At 50.4% G+C, this 21,027-nt stretch overlaps 1 protein-coding gene, 1 long non-coding RNA gene and 3 other non-coding genes across 9 annotated transcripts in view; 2 read left to right on the top strand and 3 right to left on the bottom strand.

Moving 5' to 3' along the window:
* The window catches only part of LOC138768107 (uncharacterized), a 15,118-nt gene extending 10,765 nt beyond the window's left edge, over positions 1-4,353 (bottom strand). Inside the window, exon 1 of the long non-coding RNA XR_011358933.1 lies at positions 4,265-4,353. This is a non-coding gene — a long non-coding RNA (uncharacterized lncRNA). The remainder of the gene's footprint in view (positions 1-4,264) is intronic.
* Positions 1-21,027, top strand: part of LOC138768104 (myelin protein zero-like protein 1) — a 21,811-nt gene extending 784 nt beyond the window's left edge. Inside the window, exons 1-4 of one of the 5 annotated variants that reach the window (XM_069946156.1) lie at positions 8,195-8,524; positions 9,812-9,978; positions 11,777-11,990; positions 20,851-21,027. In XM_069946156.1, the coding sequence (XP_069802257.1) occupies positions 8,455-8,524; positions 9,812-9,978; positions 11,777-11,990; positions 20,851-20,894 (495 nt within the window). In that variant the 5' untranslated portion in view covers positions 8,195-8,454 and the 3' untranslated portion in view covers positions 20,895-21,027. Of the gene's footprint in view, positions 1-8,194; positions 8,525-9,811; positions 9,979-11,776; positions 12,003-15,930; positions 16,735-20,850 lie in introns of those variants that run through there. The other 4 variants (XM_069946157.1, XM_069946155.1, XM_069946160.1 and 1 more) reach the window with 4 other exon arrangements.
* TRNAP-CGG (transfer RNA proline (anticodon CGG)) lies at positions 2,846-2,917 on the top strand. The gene has a single exon. It is a non-coding gene; the product is annotated as a tRNA-Pro (tRNA).
* TRNAP-AGG (transfer RNA proline (anticodon AGG)) lies at positions 3,275-3,346 on the bottom strand. Its single transcript has one exon. It is a non-coding gene; the product is annotated as a tRNA-Pro (tRNA).
* Positions 8,087-8,158, bottom strand: TRNAP-AGG (transfer RNA proline (anticodon AGG)). The gene has a single exon. It is a non-coding gene; the product is annotated as a tRNA-Pro (tRNA).

The raw sequence follows: 21,027 nt of genomic DNA, 5'->3' as shown, positions 1-21,027 counted from the left end.
TGGGAGAACCGTGGCTGGCACTGGGGGCACAGCTGTGGTGGGAGAACTGTGGCTGGCACTGGGGGCACAGCTGTGGTGGGAGCACTGTGGCTGGCACTGGGGGCACAGCTGTGGTGGGAGCACTGTGGCTGACACTGGGGGCACAGCTGTGGTGGGAGCACTGTGGCTGGCACTGGGGGCACAGCTGTGGTGGGAGCACTGTGGCTGACACTGGGGGCACAGCTGTGGTGGGAGCACTGTGGCTGGCACTGGAGGCACAGCTGTGGTGGGAGCACTGTGGCTGGCACTGGGGGCACAGCTGTGGTGGGAGCACTGTGGCTGGCACTGGGGGCACAGCTGTGGTGGGAGCACTGTGGCTGGCACTGGAGGCACAGCTGTGGTGGGAGAACTGTGGCTGGCATTGGGGGCACAGCTGTGGTGGGAGAACTGTGGCTGGCATTGGGGGCACAGCTGTGGTGGGAGAACTGTGGCTGGCATTGGGGGCACAGCTGTGGTGGGAGCACTGTGGCTGGCACTGGGGGCACAGCTGTGGTGGGAGAACTGTGGCTGGCACTGGAGGCACAGCTGTGGTCACATGTTGTCACACTATACACCTGGATCCAGCGCAGTCACATGATGTCACACTACACACCTGGATACAGCGCAGTCACATGATGTCACACTATACACCTGGATACAGAAGTCACATGATGTCACACTACACACCTGGATACAGCGCAGTCACATGATGTCACACTATACACCTGGATACAGCACAGTCACATGATGTCACACTATACACCTGGATACAGAAGTCACATGATGTCACACTATACACCTGGATACAGAAGTCACATGATGTCACACTATACACCTGGATACAGCGCAGGCACATGATGTCACTGTAGCTGGGGTTGAGGGCACTGTAGTTGGGGTTGGGGGGTACTGTAGTTGGGGTTGGGGGGCACTGTAGCTGTGGCTAGGGGCACTGTAGGTGGGGTTGGGGGCACTGTAGCTGGGGTTGGGGGGCACTGTAGTTGGGGTTGGGGGGCACTGTAGCTGTGGCTAGGGGCACTGTAGCTGGGGTTGGGGGCACTGTAGCTGGGGTTGGGGCACAGTAGCTGGGGTTGGGGGGCACTGTAGCTGGGGTTGGGGCACAGTAGCTGGGGTTGGGTGGCACTGTAGCTGGGGTTGGGGGCACTATAGCTGGGGTTGGGGGGTACTGTAGCTGGGGTTGGGGGCACTGTAGCTGGGGTTGGGAGCACTGTAGCTGGGGTTGGGGGGTACTGTAGCTGGGGTTGGGGGGCACTGTAGTTGGGGTTGGGGGGTACTGTAGCTGGGGTTGGGAGCACTGTAGCTGGGGTTGGGGGCACTGTAGCTGGGGTTGGGGGCACTGTAGCTGGGGTTGGGAGCACTGTAGCTGGGGTTGGGGGGTACTGTAGCTGGGGTTGGGGGCACTGTAGCTGGGGTTGGGGGCACTGTAGCTGGGGTTGGGGGCACTGTAGCTGGGGTTGGGGGGCACTGTAGCTGGGGTTGGGGGGCACTGTAGCTGGGGTTGGGGGCACTGTAGCTGGGGTTGGGGGCACTGTAGCTGGGGTTGGGAGCACTGTAGCTGGGGTTGGGAGCACTGTAGCTGGGGTTGGGGGCACTGTAGGTAAGGTTGGGGGGCACTGTAGCTGGGGTTGGGTAGCACTGTAGGTGAGGTTGGGGGGCACTGTAGCTGGGGTTGGGAGCACTGTATCTAGGGTTGGGTGGTACTGTAGGTGGGGTTGGGGGCACTGTAGCTGGGGTTGGGGGGCACTGTAGCTGGGGTTGGGGTACTGTAGGTGGGGTTGGGGGGCACTGTAACGGGTTGGGGGCACTATAGCTGAGGTTGGGGGGCACTATAGCTGGGGTTGGGGGGCACTGTAGCTGGGGCTGGGGGTACTGTATGAGGGGTTGGGGGCACTGTACCTTGGGTTGGGGGGCACTGTAGCTGGGGGTACTGTATGTGGGGTTGGGGGCACTGTACCTTGGGTTGGGGGGCACTGTAGCTGGGATTGGGGGGCACTGTAGCTGGGTTTGGGGGGCACTGTAACGGGTTGGGGGGCACTTTATAGCTGGGGTTGGGGGCACTATAGCTGAGGTTGGGGGGCACTATAGCTGAGGTTGGGGGGCACTGTAGCTGGGAGCACTGTATCTAGGGTTGGGGGGCACTGTATGTGGGGTTGGGGGCACTGTACCTTGGGTTGGGGGGCACTGTAGCTGAGGTTGGGGGGCACTGTAGCTGGGGGTACTGTATGTGGGGTTGGGGGGCACTGTAGCTGGGGATACTGTATCTGGGGTTGGGGGGCACTGGGCTGAGATATGGGGCACCACTATGGATGGAAGCTCTCAGGGTGATACTGGGGGCACTGTGACTGGCAGAGTAAGCTCCGTTCTCCTGCAGTTACCTTCTACCACCACTAGGGGGAGCGCTTCACCACGGTTTCTCCATCTCTCCATATAAAATACAGTAAATACTACAAATGAATTAATACGAGCCCCTGCAGCCTGGCCGGGAGACCCTCTATATCGCGCATCTTTCTCGGGGATCAGCCCTGCGCTCGGTGACTGCCTTCGGTCGCCCTTCCACCATCTTCCTACACCCGCAGCACCGCGAGGGAAACCGCAGCGTCTCCGCGCGACACAGATGTTCACACGATCCGTCTTTCTCTGCCGGGATATTCGCTCCGCTCGAATTTGCGCCCAGTTATTAAAAAATAAGAGGGCGACGCGGTGTCTGCGCCGGGGCTCCGGGAGAGCAAGATGGCGGCGGTGGGAGGAAGTGAGCGGGTCGGGATGTGACGAGTTAAAGCGCTGAAGACGGAGATCAGACATAGCGAGTGGCTCGTTGGTCTAGGGGTATGATTCTCGCTTCGGGTGCGAGAGGTCCCGGGTTCAAATCCCGGACGAGCCCAACTTTTATTTTATTTTGTTTTTTTAATCCAAAAACAGAAGATTAAAGATTATACAGAGAGAATTTACCTGACGGGGTAATAATCTCCCTGACGGGGTAATAATCTCCCTGACGGGGTAATAATCTCCCTGACGGGGTAATAATCTCCCTGACGGGGTAATAATCTCCCTGACGGGGTAATAATCTCCCTGACGGGGTAATACCGTGTAATAATCCTGTCACAGAGAGGTGTGTGTGCAAAGAGCGGCGGATACCGCACGCTGATCCGCTCAGTGCTGTCGGTTACCGGATCTGCTCCCCGGGCCGAGCACCTCCTCCTGGTCACTAAAGAGGATCAGAATTAAAGAGAAAAAAAATGGGCTCGTCCGGGATTTGAACCCGGGACCTCTCGCACCCTAAGCGAGAATCATACCCCTAGACCAACGAGCCGGCGCATGAGAGAAAGCAGGGACTATACAGGGGAGAAGAGGAGGAAGGGGCCTCAGAGTGAACAAGGAGAGGAAGGAACTTTGAAGAGGAGAAGAGGAAGGGGCTGCAGAGGGGACAAGAGGAGGAAGAGACTGCGGAGGGGACCTCAGTAACAGCCACAATGCTCCCAATAATAAACCACCCAAATCTTACTATATGACTGTCAGAGTGAAGACCACACTATATGTCAGAGTACAGACCGCACACTATATGTCAGAGTACAGACCGTACACTATATGTCAGAGTACAGACCGCACACTATATGTCACAGTACAGACCGCACACTATATGTCACAGTACAGACCGCACACTATATGTCACAGTACAGACCGCACTATATGTCACAGTACAGACCGCACACTATATGTCACAGTACAGGCCGCACACTATATGTCACAGTACAGACCGCACACCGTATGTCACAGTACAGACCGCACACCATATGTCACAGTACAGACCGCACACTATATGTCACAGTACAGACCACACTATATGCAAAGAAAAAGGGAGAGGGAAAGCATAGGGTAAAAAAGTAAGGCGCACACTTGTAATGACAAAATATAAATAAGCTTTATTAGTACCGGCTACACAAAAAGAGATTAAAAACATTAAAAACCAAAAGACGGCATCCTCCTATGATGTGGGAGGTTGCTGCCTGCTACATAGATAGGCTCAATAAGCCATGAAAGGACTACAAAAAAATATATATAGATGCATAAGCAAAAGGGATGACAAACAATTTGAAAAATAAATAAATAATACCAACTAAGAATGTGAAAGTCCCTATGTGGCAGGAAAGATGGTAACCCCACGCGTATCGCCGCTCCGGGCGGCTTCGTCAGGAGTGGGTGACTAGTGTGAATAAGCCGGCATATATACCTGATCTAATGAGTGTCCCATGACATGATTGTCAAACCGTCCGGGAATCGGCGTGCGGAAGTGCAGACTGCGGCTGCGCAACAAGGCGGGTAGTGCGACAGCCAGTCAACAACCACGCCGTGCTCTGGAAATGAGTCACGTGGTGTCGACCAGCATGTAAATGTCATGTGACAAGCCATAGTGACGTAACCAAATCTCGCGTAATCCCATGTGGTGTCATGTAACATGCCGCAAAAAACGTAGTAAAGTGTAGAGGGGCGGTATTGGGACTATATACATAACCCGCCTCCCAATTAAGTAAGAGCGCAGCAGGAACAAACATTATAAACCACAATCAGGGGAAAAAAATACCTAAACAAAACACGCCACCTAGTGGCAGTCACAAAAATAATAAGACTGGAGATAGTTACGCTGGCCATACACAAAGTAAGACTACAATAAACACATATTGCAATACCCCACAAAAATAAACTAGACCATACACATTAAGAACAATAAGCATATATAATATGATGTAATATATATATAGGGAACCCAAACCATGTATTAGCATAATAAGAATAAATAAATAAATATTTGTACAAAATATATATAACACAATATAAATGAATATAAACTAATAAGGTGCACAAGTGAGAAAGTGCACAGTGCATAAGGTGCAAAGTGTAATGGTGAACATGCAAAAGAAATATATATATTTGTGATAAAATGAAATGAAATAAATAAAAAGGTGATAGTGCTAAAACTAGGAAAGTTAAAGACACACCATGCCCCATAAAGATCAATATATATATACAATATAATATATAAAAAGGAAGCACGTGCTCGCATAAAATGTTGGTCTAGCAGCGTCAAAAGAAGTTACTAGTATCCCCGCCACGCAGCCACAGATAAAAAATATTCCTGCAAGAAACGCAAATTGGAATGAAGAAAATTAGTACAAACCCCCAGGGATTTCACAATGGACCTGAACTGATGGACCTTATTTCTTTCAGATTACAAAAAATATACAGGAAATATATATACAAAAATAGTCGAAAACCTTCACATGCTATCAAAAAAACAAACAAAACCTGTCTCCACAGGAGTACGTGGGGGGGCAACTTTTATAGTCCCCTATATCAGGGGGTTATAGTCAGGGATATAGCTATAGGGGTGCAGTATATATATCAGGGGGTTATAGTCAGGAATATAGCTATAGGGGGTGCAGTATACAGATCAGGGAGGTTATAGTCAGGGGTATAGCTATAGGGGGTGCAGTATACATATCAGGGAGGTTATAGTCAGGGATATAGCTATAGGGGATGCAGTATACATATCAGGGGGGTTATAGTCAGGGATATAGCTATAGGGGGTGCAGTATACATATCAGGGAGGTTATAGTCAGGGATATAGCTATAGGGGGTGCAGTATACATATCAGGGGGGTTATAGTCAGGGATATAGCTATAGGGGGTGCAGTATACATATCAGGGAGGTTATAGTCAGGGATATAGCTATAGGGGATGCAGTATACATATCAGGGGGGTTATAATCAGGGATATAGCTATAGGGGGTGCAGTATACATATTAGGAGGGTTATAGTCAGGGATATAGCTATAGGGGGTGCAGTATACATATCAGGGGGGTTATAGTCAGGGATATAGCTATAGGGGGTGCAGTATACATATCAGGGAGGTTATAGTCAGGGATATAGCTATAGGGGGTGCAGTATATATATCAGGGAGGTTATAGTCAGGGATATAGCTATAGGGGGTGCAGTATATATATCAGGGAGGTTATAGTCTGGGGTATAGCTATAGGGGGTGCAGTATACATATAAGGGGGTTATAGTCAGGGGTATAGCTATAGGGGTGCAGTATATATATCAGGGGGTTATAGTCAGGGATATAGCTATAGGGGGTGCAGTATATATATCAGGGAGGTTATAGTCAGGGATATAGCTATAGGGGGTGCAGTATACATATCAGGGGGTTATAGTCAGGGATATAGCTATAGGGGGTGCAGTATACATATCAGGGGGGTTATAGTCAGGGATATAGCTATAGTAGCTACAAAGGGTGCGGTATAATCCTTCCTGCACATGTTGTGTGGTGCTATTATGGAGCGTGTCCCGGCCTGCTGAGGTTTTCTCTTTACTTCATGTTCTCACAAAGGAAACAAAACTTTATATCCAAAGAAGTGATTCTGTTCTGGCTGCAGATACTTAAAGGGGGTTTCAGGACTTAAAGGGAACCAGTCAACACATTTTGCATCTATAAATCTCTGGCAATGCAGAACAATCGACCTCTACAAAGTGGAATCTGGTTACAGCAGGTATAGTGGGAATAATGAGGGACCTAATAAGTCACCCAGATAGGGGCTGATAGGCAGTACTCCGGCAACACCCCAGGCAGCATCCCCGCAGCACCCCAGCAGCACCCCTGCAGCACCCAGGCAACACCCCAGCAGCACTCAGGCAGCACCCCCGCAGCAGCCAGGCAACACCCCAGCAGCACCCCCCCCAGCACCCAGGCAGCACCCCTGCAGGGGACATTCAGTACTGCAGTATTCTCTTTGGAATCAATGAGTTGTTGGATCCACTAGACAGAGATGCCGTCTATAGCTGCTCCCTGCTAAAGAGGATATACCATCAGGTACATCTTTTTTAATATCACCCATGGATAGAATGGCGCCATCATGGGGAAGCCGTTGCCTTTATTTAAAAAATGGACCATGGCACCGGCTTCCCCGTGACGGCGCAGTTCTGTCCGTGGATCATATTAAAGAGGGTGTAACCTGATGGTACATCCTCTTTAAGGGTAGCTTCACACATACCGTATCGCTGCGTTTTTAACGCTGCGTTTTTATAGCTGCATTTTTGGTGCGATTTTTACATGCGAGTTTCGATTTTCACTTGAAAATCATGTGAAAATCAAAACGCACATGTAAAAATCGCAGCAAAAACGCAGCGTTAAAAACGCAGCAATAAAAACGCAGCGTTAAAAACGCAGCAATACGGTACGTGTGAAGGCACCCGAAAGGGGTTATCCAGTGCTACACAAACATGGCCACTTTTCCCCCTGCTGTTGTCTCCAGTTCAGGTGCTGTTTGCAATTAAGCTCCATTTACTTCAATGGAACTGAGTTCTAAACCCCACACGGTCTGGAGACAAGAGAGGGGATATTTTTTTGTAGCGCTGGATAACCTGTTTAAGTGTTTTGCAGCTCAGTTCAATTGAAGTGAATGGAGGTGAACTGTAATACCGCACACAACCTGAGGACAGGGGCGGCGTTGTATTCGCAATAAAGCCGTGTTTTTTTCTAATCCTGGGTTGGCTTATTACCTTCCTTTAAAGGGAACCTGTTACCCCCCGTGCCGGGGTGACAGGCTCCCGACCCCCCGCTACAGCCCCCTATGCTCACCTGATCCCGCCGCGCGCTGAGAGATGAGTCCAACGCTCATAGAGAATGACGGAGTGCTGGACTCACCAGTCATTCTCTATGAGCGTTGGACTCCTCTCTCAGCGCACGCGCGTTGGGCTGCAGAGGCTGAGATCTCCGTGACCCGACTGGATCCAGAAGCGGGACCCGGCGGGATCAGGTCAGTATAGGGGGCTGTAGCCTGTCACCCTGGCACGGGGGTGACAGGTTCCCTTTTATATAGGATCCAACTCCTGAGACCCTGATGAGGATTCCCCCTTTAACCCCTCTAAGCTTTGTTTTGATTACTTATATCATGATCCGTAAGTCACTGTCTGCCTCTGTGCACACTGCAGCGGTATACACACGTTATAAACGTTACATATAATTATCCATTATTTGGATTCATTGAAGTAAAAGTTGGGCTCGTCCGGGATTTGAACCCGGGACCTCTCGCACCCTAAGCGAGAATCATACCCCTAGACCAACGAGCCGGCGTGAGAAACCGCATCCCCCTGTCACTGACGGTGTGCACACTGCAGCGGTATCTACACGAGTGCTAAGACCTCGGCTTCCTGTGGCCCCTGGAGTCCCACAATCCACTCAGTCCCGAACTCAGAAACAAACCAGTAACCCGAGGCCAATCAGAGTGAACTATGACATTGTGGACATCACTGACAGCCAATAGAATTCGTATATTCAAAGCAGGAGGAGGAGATATAATCGTCCCGTACATGGAGTTCTCCGAGTTGGATACCTAGCGGATTAGACAGGTGCTGCGGGTGCGGTAATGGCTGCGGTTCCTGTGTGTGGGAGCGGATTGCTGCCGCTGCTGCTGGGGGCCACTGCGCTCTCTACAGGTCAGTCACCCGGGACCGAGTCCCAACCGTCCCGACTTCTGAGATTAGAAAGCAAATATTTATACAAAGTTTCTATTTGTTACAATTTTACAAACAAACGTTCGTTAACCCCTCAGGGGCTTCATATGTCAATTCGGCTAAAAAGGGGTTAAATAAAAGTTTCACTGTGTAAATGTATGAAGGGAATATGGATGTATATGTGTAATGTATGGGGCATGTGTATATGTATGTATATGTAATATATGGGGCATATGTATATGTATGTATATGTAATATATGGGGCATATGTATATGTATGTATATGTAATGTATAGGGCATGTGTATATGTAATATATGGGGCATATGTATATGTATGTATATGTAATGTATAGGGCATGTGTATATGTATGTATATGTAATATATGGGGCATATGTATATGTATGTATATGTAATGTATAGGGCATGTGTATATGTATGTATATGTAATGTATAGGGCATGTGTATATGTATGTATATGTAATGTATAGGGCATGTGTATATGTATGTATATGTAATATATGGGGCATATGTATATGTATGTATATGTAATGTATAGAGCATGTGTATATGTATGTGTATGTATATGTAATGTATGGGGCATGTGTATATGTATGTATATGTAATGTATGGGGCAGGTGTATATGTATGTATATGTAATGTATGGGGCAGGTGTATATGTATATGTATGTATATGTAATGTATGGGGCAGGTGTATATGTATATGTATGTATATGTAATGTATGGGGCAGGTGTATGTGTATGTATATGTAATGTATGGGGCAGGTGTATATGTATGTATATGTAATGTATGGGGCATATGTATATGTATGTGTATGTAATGTATAGGGGGATGTGTATGTATATACAATGTATGGGGGCATGTGCATATGTATGGAGGACCACCATCAGGAATCTCTGAGCCCCTGCAGAATCAATATGTAGGGCAGTGTAATCAGAGAGTGGCAGGGACTTTCTGCAGATAGTTGAGGGGTCACAAGGTGGCGGTAGCTCGGTGGGGGGGGGGGGGGGGGATACACAGGAGTTCTTTAAGGATAATATGGAATGAGAAGGGGGTGAGATGCTAGAGGCGGTGTGCAGGGGGTTAATAGGAGAGGGGCTCTGTAGGGTGAAAGAGTGGTAAGGGGTCAGTAGGTGGAGGGGTGGGTGGACAGATGGTGTGGGGGGCTATATGAGACCCCCATGCCTTTACCATACATTCCAGTGCATTGACAGCTCTTTCCTGGTGTCCGGTCTCTGATCTCCTCAGTACATTATGCCGGAGCGCTGGAGGTCTACGCACCCAACCACTTATCCGTGCAGAAGGGAACATACGTGACGTTACCGTGTACCTTCAAGTCTTCAGAAGTGACGGGCAGCACAACGTCCATCATGTGGATGTACACGGAGGAGGGCTCCAGTCGATCGGGTATCGTGGTAAGAGGAGAGCTGCAGGCTGGAACTACAGGCAGCAAAATTCTAGATGCAGCTCTAGCTGTAACTGGAGTATAAGGGTACTACTACAAGGAACGATAATCGGCCAAATCGGCCCGATTCGGCCAATTATCGCTCCATGTAATAAATACAACGATGAGCCGATGACAACGATCATCGGCTGATCGTTGATTTAAGGCCGTATTCCATCAACAGATCTGACTGCAGATTATCTGCCAAAGATTTGAAGCCAAACCCAGGAACGGACTATAATCAGAGAGCAGGTCATAAAGGAAAGACTGAGATTTCTGAGACTGAGACTTTTCATATCCACTCCTGGGTTTGTCTTCAAATCTTTGGCAGATAATCTGTCGTCAGATCTGTTGGAGGAATAGGGCCTCTAGGTTCCGATCTATTTTCGTCGGGCGCCAACCGCGCATCGCTACGTGTAATAGTGGTGCACGGCTGGAGACTGACGATATACATTACCTATCCACGCTCCAGGGCTGCTCCTGCGGTCCGCTTCTCCCTGGGTCCTGCGCGCGCTCTAGCTTCACATCGGCCTCTCAGCTGATAGGTCGCTCAGCCAATCACAGGCCGGGACCAGCCCTGGAACGTGGATGGGTAATGTACATCGTTAGTCGCCGCCCGTGCACCGCTATTACACGCAGCGGTGCACGGTCGGTGCCCGACAAAAATAGGTTCTAACCTATATCAACGATCAGCCGATGATCGTTGTCATTGCATTTATTACACGGAGCGATAATCAGCCGAATCGGGCCAATTCGAACGATTATCGTTCCGTGTAATAGTACCCTGGGTTTACACGGGACGATAATTGGCCCGATCGCATGATTAACGATGTCGGAGTAACAATTTTTTTTCATAACGATCAGCGTTTAGACGGTCGTTTTGCGATCGCGCGCCCGCAGCCCATCCCCCCCCCCCCCCCCCCCCCCCCCCCGCTCGCAGCCCGACCGCCCGCTTATCCGCAGCCCGGCTCCATGGTCAACCGCAGCCCCCTGCGCCGCCCCGATCGCCGCCGCCGATCCGATCGCCCCCCCGTCGCAGCTCTGATCGCCCCCATGCCGCAGCTCTGAAAGCCCCCGCCGCATACGTTACCTGCTCCGCGTAGCAGGTCTTCAAAATCCCCGGCTCCCTTCTTCAGTGATTGGCTGAAGAGGGGAGCCGGGAATTTCAAAGACCTGCTACGCGGAGCAGGTAACGTATGCTCGTGGCCGGGGCGGCGGGGGCGATCCGAGCGGCGGCGGGGGTGGCGATCGGGGCGGCGGGGGTGGCGATCGAGCCGGCACAGGGGGCTGCGGATTAGTGGAGGGCCGGGCTGCAGATGAGTGGGGGGCCGGGCTGTGGATGAGCGTGGGGCCAGGCTGCGAGCAGCGGGAGGCCGGACTTTCGCGCGACGACTGTTTACACGGAACGATCGGAGCGAATTTTTTGCGAACGCCGATTTAAGAACAAGATAAAATATCAAAATGAACGATTTCTCGCTTGTCGTTCGATCTTTTGCTGCGTTTACACGTACACGTTAACAGGGAGTAAGGGTCCATTTACACAGGAAGATTATCTGCCCAAGATTTGAAGCCAAAGCCAGACAATAAACAGAGATCAGGTCATACAGGAAAGCCTGAGATTTCTCCACTTTTCAAATCCATTCCTGGCTTTGGCTTCAAATCTTTGGCAGATAATCTTTCTGTGTAAATGGACCCTAATAGAATGATATGATCACAGAACAGATTGAGAAGAGGTTCAGCTGGGATTTTCCTGTCTGTTTCCTCCTCAGATTTTTCATTACATCAATGGGAAGAAGTTCCCAGCGCAGGAGCCGCACTTTAAAGATCGGGTCACCTGGGTGGGAGACATCAATAGCCGGGATGTATCCATCAAGATAGACAAGATCACCTTTAAGGACAATGGGACCTACTCGTGTTCTGTCCTGAACCCTCCGGATATTATGAGTACCCCAAAGCAGATAAAGCTGCGGGTGGTGGAGAAAGGTGAGTGATAAGGTGAGGACTGCCACATCCGCTCTTCCTCCGGCCTGTGTGCCACTCTCCCTTCCGGCCTGTGTGACGGGAGCCACTCTACCTCCGGACTGTGTGACGCTTTCCCTCCGGCCTGTGTGACAGCAGCCGCTCTCCCTCCGGCCTGTGTGACGGCAGCCGCTCTCCCTGCGGCCTGTGTGACGGCAGCCGCTCTCCCTCCGGCCTGTGTGACGGCAGCCCCTCTCCCTCCGGCCTGTGTGACGGCAGCCGCTCTCCCTCCGGCCTGTGTGACGGCAGCCGCTCTCCCTCCGGCCTGTGTGACGGCAGCCGCTCTCCCTCCGGCCTGTGTGACGGCAGCCGCTCTCCCTCCGGCCTGTGTGACGGCAGCCGCTCTCCCTCCGGCCTGTGTGACGGGAGCCGCTCTTCCTCCGGCCTGTGTGACGGGAGCCGCTCTTCCTCCGGCCTGTGTGACGGCAGCCGCTCTTCCTCCGGCCTGTGTGACGGCAGCCGCTCTTCCTCCGGCCTGTGTGACGGCAGCCGCTCTTCCTCCGGCCTGTGTGAAGGCAGCCGCTCTCCCTCCGGCCTGTGTGACGGGAGCCGCTCTTCCTCCGGCCTGTGTGACGGGAGCCGCTCTTCCTCCGGCCTGTGTGACGGGAGCCGCTCTTCCTCCGGCCTGTGTGACGGCAGCCGCTCTCCCTCCGGCCTGTGTGACGGCAGCCGCTCTCCCTTCTGCCTGTGTGACGGCAGCCGCTCTCCCTTCGGCCTGTGTGACGGCAGCCGCTCTCCCTCCGGCCCGTGTGACTGGAGCCGCTCTCCCTCCGGCCCGTGTGACTGGAGCCGCTCTCCCTCCGGCCCGTGTGACGGCAGCCGCTCTCCCTCCGGCCCGTGTGACGGAAGCCGCTCTTGCAGTGTCCCAGAACGCAAGGACTACTACTCCTATCGTGCTCATTTCTATCACTTAGTCCATGCTGGTTCTGGTAACTGTGCACACTGCAACTGCTGCTAGTTTTCCCCCTGATATTCCCTGGTTATGTGTATTCTCATGTATATCTTAGTATATATATATACTCCTGTGTATTATTATTACCTTGTACAGTGGTATGCAAGGCTGTGGATCACGTGCCAGTGCCCTGTAACCATGGTTCCTCCAATGGCCGACTAGCTCTGGCCAGGAGCAACCATGTGACTTCCCACTTCCTGCTGACAGGAGAGTTCAGCCCCGGCTTTCAAGCAAGGAGGTTGTGTTGCTCTGTCCTCTCCCTCAGAAGGGGACAGAAGCGTCTCTGCAGCCTTTCCACCATAAGAAGAGTGACTGATTCTGCTGCTGCGTTCCAGTAACCGGCTGCCTGCCTATACAAGTGTCCGGAGTCATCTTCTCTCTCATCTGGGTGTCGTGCGGATATCTCTCTCATCTCTACAAGTACCCACAGCAAGTATTACTCCCAAGTTCGTCCACCCAGCAGTGCTAGTTTCTTCTCATACTACTACTCCCAACATCCGGCACGTATCTCCGCAGCCTATGCAGCATCACTCCTGCACTAACTGTCTAAGCCTGCTATATACCAGGTCTCCCTCCGGCCTGCGTGACGGAAGCCGCTCTCCCTCCGGCCTGCGGGACGGCAGCCGCTCTCCCTCCAGCCTGCGTGATGGCAGCCGCTCTCCCTCCGGCCTGTGTGACGGCAGCCGCTCTCCCTCCGGCCTGTGTGACGGCAGCCGCTCTCCCTCCGGCCTGTGTGACGGCAGCCGCTCTCCCTCCGGCCTGTGTGACGGCAGCCGCTCTCCCTCCGGCCTGTGTGACGGCAGCCGCTCTCCCTCCGGCCTGTGTGACGGCAGCCGCTCTCCCTCCGGCCTGTGTGACTGGAGCCGAAATCTTAGAGTTATGTAATATGCTTGGTAAGCAAGTGCAGATCAGTGCTCGCTTACAGCAAACATAGGGCCGTATAATCTCCCCTTGTATTATATTGGCAACTCCATCTTGAGCTCTGCCTTTTTCCAAGGACAGCACCACACCTGTCGTGTAAGGTATCACAACTACACTCTATTCAGTTTGATGGAACAGAGCTGCAGTACCCCAGGCAAACTGAAGACAAGAGGGGCGCTGTTTGTGAAAAAATTTTTTTTTTTTTTTTTTCTTTCAATCCTGGACACATAAGAAATAGACTATGTTGCAGAACTGCAGTAGCCACAATGCAGAGCCTGATGGGAGTGGTAGTTTTGCAGCATCTGGAGAACGCTATGTGTATACTTATATCCGTTGTGTTGCAGAGCACAATGCCGAGGCTTTGGAAGTCTATGCACCAGATGAGTTAGAGGTTGAGAGCGGGGGGGGGGGGGGGGGGGGGTGGGGGGGGGTGGGGGGGGGGGGGGGGCAGGCGACATTACCCTGTGTATTCAGGACATATGAGCCGATAAGCAGCACCTTCTCTGTCACATGGACGTACACAAGACAAGGGTGTGATTCTCCATATAATGTGGTAAGAGCGCCTCCTGCTGGCCACTATGTCAACACCGAAAACTTCATTGTAGCTTTTGTATCCTCCAGTCGCTTCCAGAGCTGCATTGCCAGTCCTGCCCCTTGGAATGTGTTTGGTGCAGACACTGAACAAGCAGGGGAATGGGCTAACAGGAAATTAACAGAATTGTGATTACAGCTCTGGATGTAACTTAGAACCAGTAAAACATTGTAATGTGCAGGATCTAGAGATGTCTTCTAGTCCAGTGCTCCCCAACACTGTTATTGCCCTACTTCAAGTCATGTCTCTGCTCTATGTATCAGCCTGGAGTGCAGTCTGTAGAGCGCACAGAGCATTGTCTACACTGGATACAGCTGAGAGTAGGACTAGCTATGTACAATGTATCAGTCTGGAGCTCACAGAGCATTGTCTACACTGGATACAGCTGAGAGCAGGACTAGCTATGTACAATGTATCAGTCTGGAGCTCGCAGAGCATTGTTTACACTGGATACAGCTGAGAGTAGGACTAGCTATGTACAATGTATCAGTCTGGAGCTCACAGAGCATTGTCTACACTGGATACAGCTGAGAGCAGGACTAGCTATGTACAATGTATCAGTCTGGAGCTCACAGAGCATTGTCTACACTGGATACAGCTGAGAACAGGACTAGCTGTGTACAATGTATCAGTCTTGAGCTCACAGAGCATTGTCTACACTGGATACAGCTGAGAGCGGGACTAGCTATGTACAATGTATCAGTCTGGAGCTCGCAGAGCATTGTTTACACTGGATACAGCTGAGAGTAGGACTAGCTATGTAATGTATCAGTCTGGAGCTCACAGAGCATTGTCTACACTGGATAGAGCTGAAAGCAGGACTAGCTATGTACAATGTATCAGTCTGGAGCTCACAGAGCATTGTCTACACTGGATACAGCTGAGAACAGGACTAGCTGTGTACAATGTATCAGTCTTGAGCTCACAGAGCATTGTCTACACTGGATACAGCTGAGAGCAGGACTAGCTATGTACAATGTATCAGTCTGGAGCTCGCAGAGCATTGTTTACACTGGATACAGCTGAGAGTAGGACTAGCTATGTACAATGTATCAGTCTGGGGTCCAGGCTGTAGAGCTCACAGAGCATTGTCTAGACTGAATAGAGTTTTAATGCAAGATGTGTGGTGACTATCTGCAGAAGAGGATGGAGGCCCCTGCATCTCTGCCTTGGGAAGCCCCTGTAATTGTGAGCATATGAAATCCACTCCAATCCCTATATATCGTGGTATTGATTAGTGCAGTGTTAACCCCTTTGTCCCCTTGATATAATAGCACATCCAAGACCCCTTGATAGTCATCCCATTGAAGAACATTACAAGCAGCCTGAGATGGCTGATAACAGGGAACAATAGAGAGCCGTATACCCCCCATCTGTGGACAGCATAGGCTCTTTGCTTTGGCTTCTTAGCCACCTCTCTGTCCTTTTCTTCTCTTCAGATTTTCCATTATATCGGTGGGCTCCAGTACCCCGGGACCCAGCCCCAGCATAAGGAGCGGATCACCTGGGCCGGAGACATCAATGAGAAGGTTGTGTCCATCAGAATAGACAAGACAAGCCCTGAAGTCTACACCTGTGTGGTCCTAAACCCACCTGACATGAGTTCCCCCAAGCAGATAAAGCTGCGAGTGGTGGAGAAGGTGAGAACTTTAGGTTTTCTTGTTGGTGGCTTTCTGGTTTAGAAGACCCCTCATTTACCATCTACACCAATAATCTGGAGAAGAGAGCGGCTACAAAGAGTGTCTCCATCTCTGGAGGACCCAGCATGTCCCTGCATTACAACACTATGCTGCTATGCAATTCATTGAGTATCATGTAATACTTGATTTCGCCAGAGGTGGCACTGCAGGAAAACTAATCTGTTACTGCCAGGTTACCCTGATAAAACCAACCAGTCTGTTCTGTCTGTGATGATAAGGAGGAGAGTGCTGGAAAGTAATCTGTACAGAATTATCGCATCAGCTGATACCAGTAGATAGAGAAGACAGTAGATGAAGCTCGTAGCTCGGCCTCCCCTCCTTGTGGAATGATCTCTTAAAAGGTCAGAGACTATGTCAATGGGACACCCACCATCCAATGTTGCTTTTGTACATGGGACTTGCTGTAAAGCATATGTCAAAATACTGTTATAAACCGCTCAAGCAAGATGGCCGCCCTATAATAATGTACAAAAATAAAATTACAATCAGAAAATACAAACTGATTGTAATTACATTCTCTTTAAAGGTGAAGTGTATCATCAACCTGTCTACCTCCACATGAAGGCTTAAAGGGGTAGCTCACCAAAAAATGTTTTCTTTCAAATCAACTGGTGCCAAAAAATCCTGTCTTTCCATACTTATCAGCTGCTGTATGTCCTGCAGGAAGTGGTGTATTCTCCCCAGTCTGACACAGTGCTCTCTGCTGCCACCTCTGTCCATGTCAAGAACTGTCCAGAGCAGCAGCAAATCCCTATAGAAAACCTCTCCTGCTCTGGGCAGTTCCTGACATGGACAGAGGTGGCAGCAGAGAGCACTGTGTCACACTGGAGAGAATACACCACTTCCTGCAGACAGGGCCGCCGATAGGGCAGTACAAGTGGTACTGCCGTATGGGGCCCGGACCCTAAGAGACACGGGGGGGGGGGGGCCCGGCGGGCCCGCCGGCCGCCGCCCCCCGACCGCTACGCTAGCCACCTGTTTCTGAGCATCCTGAGAAGCTGCGGCCGCGCAGCTTCTCCGGATGCATTGATCGCTTTGATGTTCCGCCCGCACATTGAGCGGGCGGAACATTGAAGCGATCAGAATACAGGAGAAGGACCTGTCAGCGTCCTCCTCCTGTATTCTCTCCCATAGGCTGCCGGCACTTCATACCAGCAGCCTATGGGAGGCCGGGACGTGACCTCTCCGGCAGGCGTGAGGATGTGACGTCATCACGCCTGCTGGAAGTCCCGTCCCTGCGGCTCGCAAGATGGAGCCCGAAGAGGAGGAGGAGGAGAGCTGCTGCCTGCAGCCACAGCGCGGATTAGGTGAGTAGGATGTTTGTTTTTTTAGGGGCACCTCTGGGGGCATTATTAGTATATGGGGGCACCTCTGGGGGCATTATTAGTATATGGGGGCACCTCTGGGGGCATTATTAGTGTATGGGAGCACCTCTGGGGGCAGTATTAGTATATGGGGGCACCTTGGGGGGCATTATTAGTGTATGGGGGCACCTCTGGGGGCATTATTAGTATATGGGGGCACCTCTGGGGGCAGTATTAGTATATGAGGGCACCTCGGGGGGCAGTATTAGTATATGGGGGCACCTCTGGGGGCATTATTAGTATATGGGGGCACCTCTGGGGGCATTATTAGTGTATGGGGGCATTATTAGTGTATGGGGGCACCTCTGGGGGCAGTATTAGTATATGGGGGCACCTCTGGGGGGCATTATTAGTGTATGGGGGCACCTCTGGGGGCATTAGTATATGGGGGCACCTCTGGGGGCATTAGTATATGGGGGCACCTCTGGGGGCATTAGTATATGGGGGCACCTCTGGGGGCATTATTAGTATATGGGGGCACCTTTGGGGGCATTATTAGTGTATGGGGGGCACCTCTGGGGGCATTATTAGTGTATGGGGGCACCTCTGGGGGCATTATTAGCTCATGGGGGGAACCTCTGGGGGCATTATTAGTATATGGGGGTACCTCTGGGGGCATTATTAACTCATGGGGGCATCTCTGGGGGCATTATTAGTATATGGGAGCACCTCTGGGGGCATTATTAGTATATGGGGGCACCTCTGGGGGCATTATTAGTATATGGGGGCACCTCTGGGGGCATTATTAGTTCATGGGGGCATCTCTGGGGGCATTATTAGTGCATGGGGGTACCTCTGGGGGCATTATTAGTTCATGGGGGCCACCTCTAGGGGCATTATTAGCTCATGGGGGTACCTCTAGGGGCATTATTAGCTCATGGGGGCACAGCAGGGGATCCTACATACAGGGGGCATCCCACACAGCGCAGTTACTATGGGAGCCTACAGGGGGGAGAAAGGAAAGGAAGTTGCTAGAAATGTGCGGAGCCTAAATTGTTTGTCTCGCAGGTTCTAAGGGGATGAAACGTATCTGGAAGGAATCATCATGGAGGTCTGGGCCGGATGGAGAGGAAAAGGGAAAGTGACGCCTCAGATCAAAGAAGACGTCACCTGTGAGTCCCTGTATGACACTTTTCTTATTTTGTAGAACATCATTTAGTAGGGGCGCCCCGAGGTGACAGCTACTACATTATCTGTACTCAGAGATATCACTGTGTTATCTGTGCTGTTACATAGGACTGCAGGTGACTACTACATTATCTGTACTCAGAGATATCACTGTGTTATCTGTTGTGTTACATAGGACTGCAGGTGACTACTACATTATCTGTACTCAGAGATATCACTGTGTTATCTGTTGTGTTACATAGGACTGCAGGTGACTACTACATTATCTGTACTCAGAGATATCACTGTGTTATCTGTAGTGTTACATAGGACTGCAGGTGACTACTACATTATCTGTACTCAGAGATATCACTGTGTTATCTGTGGTGTTACATAGGACTGCAGGTGACATCTACATTATCTGTACTCAGAGGGATATCACTGTGTTATCTGTGCTGTTACATAGGACTGCAGGTGACATCTACTACATGATCTATACTCTGAGATATCACTGTGTTATCTGTGCTGTTACATAGGACTGCAGGTGAAATCTACTACATTATCTGTACTCAGAGATACCACTGTGTTATGTGGTGTTACATAGGACTGCAGGTGATATCAGGTGATTTCTCCAGGTTGCAGAAGTTCAAACTTCATCGTGCCCTGGTGTGCTGGTGTCTGTATGTGTGTATACATGTGTGCTGGTGTCTGTATACATGTGTGCTGGTGTCTGTGTGTGAGATCAATTCTAGAGAACTGGCTCATATATCCCATTTTCCCCAGTGGCTTAAAATGTAACCTCTGTTATACAGTTATAAAATTGTAGAACCTAAAGGTGAACAAGGTGCAATTCAAATAGACACTTACTTGTATAGCTGCCTCTTGTGCTCTGTATGCAGTGCATTATATTCACCCTTGCAACGTACCATTTATAGCGTGTCTACAAGCCCAGCAGGGCTCATTATGATGGAGACTAAAACTTATACAAGAGTGGGGTAGGGGTTCCCCTGTATTCAGAATGCTGGTGAGTGCTCGGCAATGCCCCGTCTGGGATTATTGAATTTCGAGGGTCTATGCAGAGCAGGATAAAGACACCTCTGCTGCACAAACAGGATCTCCTAGAAAGCGTTCTCACCGCCATGTATTCGCTATCACTGGCTTGGGTGAGCTAAACTAGTCTGCCTGGGGGGGGGGGTGATTTGTATATGCTCACTAACATGGAACAGCCTCATTATATTAGCCTTATCAACATATTCTATGTTAGTGAGCATACCGGGGGGGGGGGGGGGGGGGGGGGTGGGGGGATATTGGTGAACATATACAAATCAAACAGCCCCCCAGACCCTCGAAATTCAATAACCCCAAACGGGGCATTGCCTACCACTCACCAGCATTCTGAATACAGGGGAACCCCTACCCCACTCTTGTATAAGTTTTAGTCTCCATCATAATGAGCCCCGCTGGGCTTGTAGACACGCTATAAATTGTACGTTGCAGGGGTGAGTATAATGCACTGCATACAGAGCACAAGAGACAGCTATACAAGTAAGTGTCTGTATGGGGACATTTACATTGCACCTTGTTCACATTTAGTTTCTACAATTTTATAACTGTATAACAGAGGTTACATTTTAAGCCACTGGGGAAAATGGGAAATATGAGCCAGTTCTCTAGAATTGATCTGAACCAAATTATACCTCCCAGCAAGGCGTGGGGCCAACACACTATTTTTATTTTTTTATTAATGTGGGGGGCCCAGACACTTTGGTTGTATGGGGCCCCGAAATTCCTGATGGCGGCCCTGCCTGCAGAACATGAAGCAACTGATGAGTACTGGAAGACTGGAGATTTTTATATAGAAGTAAATTACAAATCTCTGGCACTTTCTGCCACAAATTGATTTTAAAGTTGATTTAAAGTTGAAACCCCTTTAATTACCACCTTGTGATGTCATAAGGGCACGTATGATGTCCTCAGGTAAGTGATGTCATAATTCCAAGTCGGCTGCTAAGTATCCAATTCTTAAAGGGGAAGTCCATCATTAACAGGTACACCACCCCTTTCTAACAACCTCTGACAGGTGTGTGATCCGGACTACATAATGCTGAGTGCTTCCACTGACCGCACAGTAATAATGATAACTAAACCGCAAACATTTCATATAAATAAACCTCTCATCTCTTGTCAGGATCCAAACAGAAAGAAAGAGGAAAGGAAATGAGGAGAGGCTGATCCAGAGGATCCTCACCATCTGCGCCTCTCCTCCATCTCTTATTACATCAGACACCATTATATTCATCCGTATTCAGGATCCGGGCGGCTGATTTTGTGGCTTTTATGAAATAAAATATATTTTTTCTGTGTA

Source organism: Dendropsophus ebraccatus, chromosome 11 (genome assembly GCF_027789765.1).
Source record: "Dendropsophus ebraccatus isolate aDenEbr1 chromosome 11, aDenEbr1.pat, whole genome shotgun sequence".
In the NCBI taxonomy this organism is placed as follows: Eukaryota; Metazoa; Chordata; class Amphibia; order Anura; family Hylidae; genus Dendropsophus; species Dendropsophus ebraccatus.
Note: the sequence above shows the minus strand (reverse complement) of the source record. Positions and strands in the feature narration are given on the sequence as shown.